This window comes from Pinus tabuliformis, chromosome 3_2, assembly GCF_031772625.1.
Source record: "Pinus tabuliformis cultivar Carrire ecotype Pingquan chromosome 3_2, CPIR1, whole genome shotgun sequence".
Lineage (NCBI taxonomy): Eukaryota > Viridiplantae > Streptophyta > Pinopsida > Pinales > Pinaceae > Pinus > Pinus tabuliformis.
In genome coordinates this window covers 336,992,118-336,993,431 of record NC_142302.1, presented here as the reverse complement: position 1 = coordinate 336,993,431, position 1,314 = coordinate 336,992,118, and the positions used below count along the sequence as shown (strand labels likewise).

The 1,314-nt window shown below is 38.7% G+C and overlaps 1 protein-coding gene across 1 annotated transcript; it reads right to left on the bottom strand.

Moving 5' to 3' along the window:
• Positions 1-503: 503 nt before the first annotated feature.
• On the bottom strand, positions 504-1,111 carry LOC149180866 (uncharacterized). The gene has a single exon (XM_089418235.1). The coding sequence runs from the start codon at positions 924-926 to the stop codon at positions 630-632; it is 297 nt and encodes a 98-aa protein (XP_089274361.1). The 5' UTR covers positions 927-1,111; the 3' UTR covers positions 504-629.
• Between the last annotated feature and the right edge of the window lie 203 nt (positions 1,112-1,314).

Here is a 1,314-nt window from a genome sequence, read left to right as displayed (position 1 = left end):
CGTCACCATGAAGACGCCTCTTTTCTGCTGACTCGTCGGTTACCACACCTTGAGCATCTTAAACCCTAGATCAAATCGAAACAACCAATGCAGAAAAATCAGGATTCTTTGATCATGCTAGAGAATCTTGGCACGATCTCCTCCTTATTTTATGAATTGAAACCTGATATTTCTCATGGAATCAGTTGAGTCAGATCAATCCTCAGGTCGGAGGGTCCATCCGGGCGAGGGTTTGAAAGTTCTTCTTCTTCGATCCATTTTTCTCTTCGCCATTGTGAGGAGGTCCTCTTGTTCTTGCTGGTAGAATGAATTTACGCCCTACTGAATACGATTTCCATCTCAGCAAAGCAGCTTGTGTGAGAGTCATTAACATTGATAGCAGGGAACAGCAGGGAACAAATCGAGCCAAATCGTGGCAGCTGCTGGGCGATGGCTTTTAATTTTTTTTTTTTTTTGACCTGAGTCTCGGGCTGAAGATCGCCCACCTCTCCAATCTCAAAGCCCAAGTGCAACAGGTACTTACAAATCAAATGTCTCTTCATTCACTGAGATTAGGAATGATACTAAGATTTTTAATTCATAGATATCATCACCCCAATATTTCTCAGATTAACTACAGTACCCAATACCTAGGTATGAAGATAATTCGCTGCCATCATCAATTCCAGAGTAATTTCAGGTTCAATATGAAATTCAGTTTCCTTGCCGCTGGCATATTGCAGAGACCAATAAAAGTATTGGCAAACTTTCTCTAGAACAGCAGTACTAATTTCGGGAAATCTGACTTCTCCAAGTGTTGTTTCCGTGAAACTCCCTGTAGATGTTAGCATATTCTTGAGAGTGTTGGAGACAAGAGCTGCCTTCCGATCAATAACGAATTCAAAACCCTCTGCACTAATGAGTTTGACTGTGTCCTCCTTCCTCATTTTGTTGCCTTTCGCTGTCAAGAAGAAGGACGCCGACGCTGCACTTGCGATGATAGGAGGATTCGATCCCCAACCAATTGAATTTTATTGCATACAATTGCTGGAAACTAAGAAACTCGGGGCATTACAGGTTCCTTGACTGGATCGATGGCCAGGCCAAGGAAATCCCAACAAGAATAAGTAATGAAATGGTCCATTCTCAGTCCATTTGATCGGGTGGTTTTTATTTAATGGTTTGCATGTTTTATATATATTTTTTTAAATATCTAAAAAACAAAAATGGTTAAATTTTTTAGTTTTTTTTTTTTAAATATCTTAAAAAACAACAAACCAACAAAAAAAAAATGGTTAATTTTTTATTTTTTATTTTTTATTAATGTTTTGCATT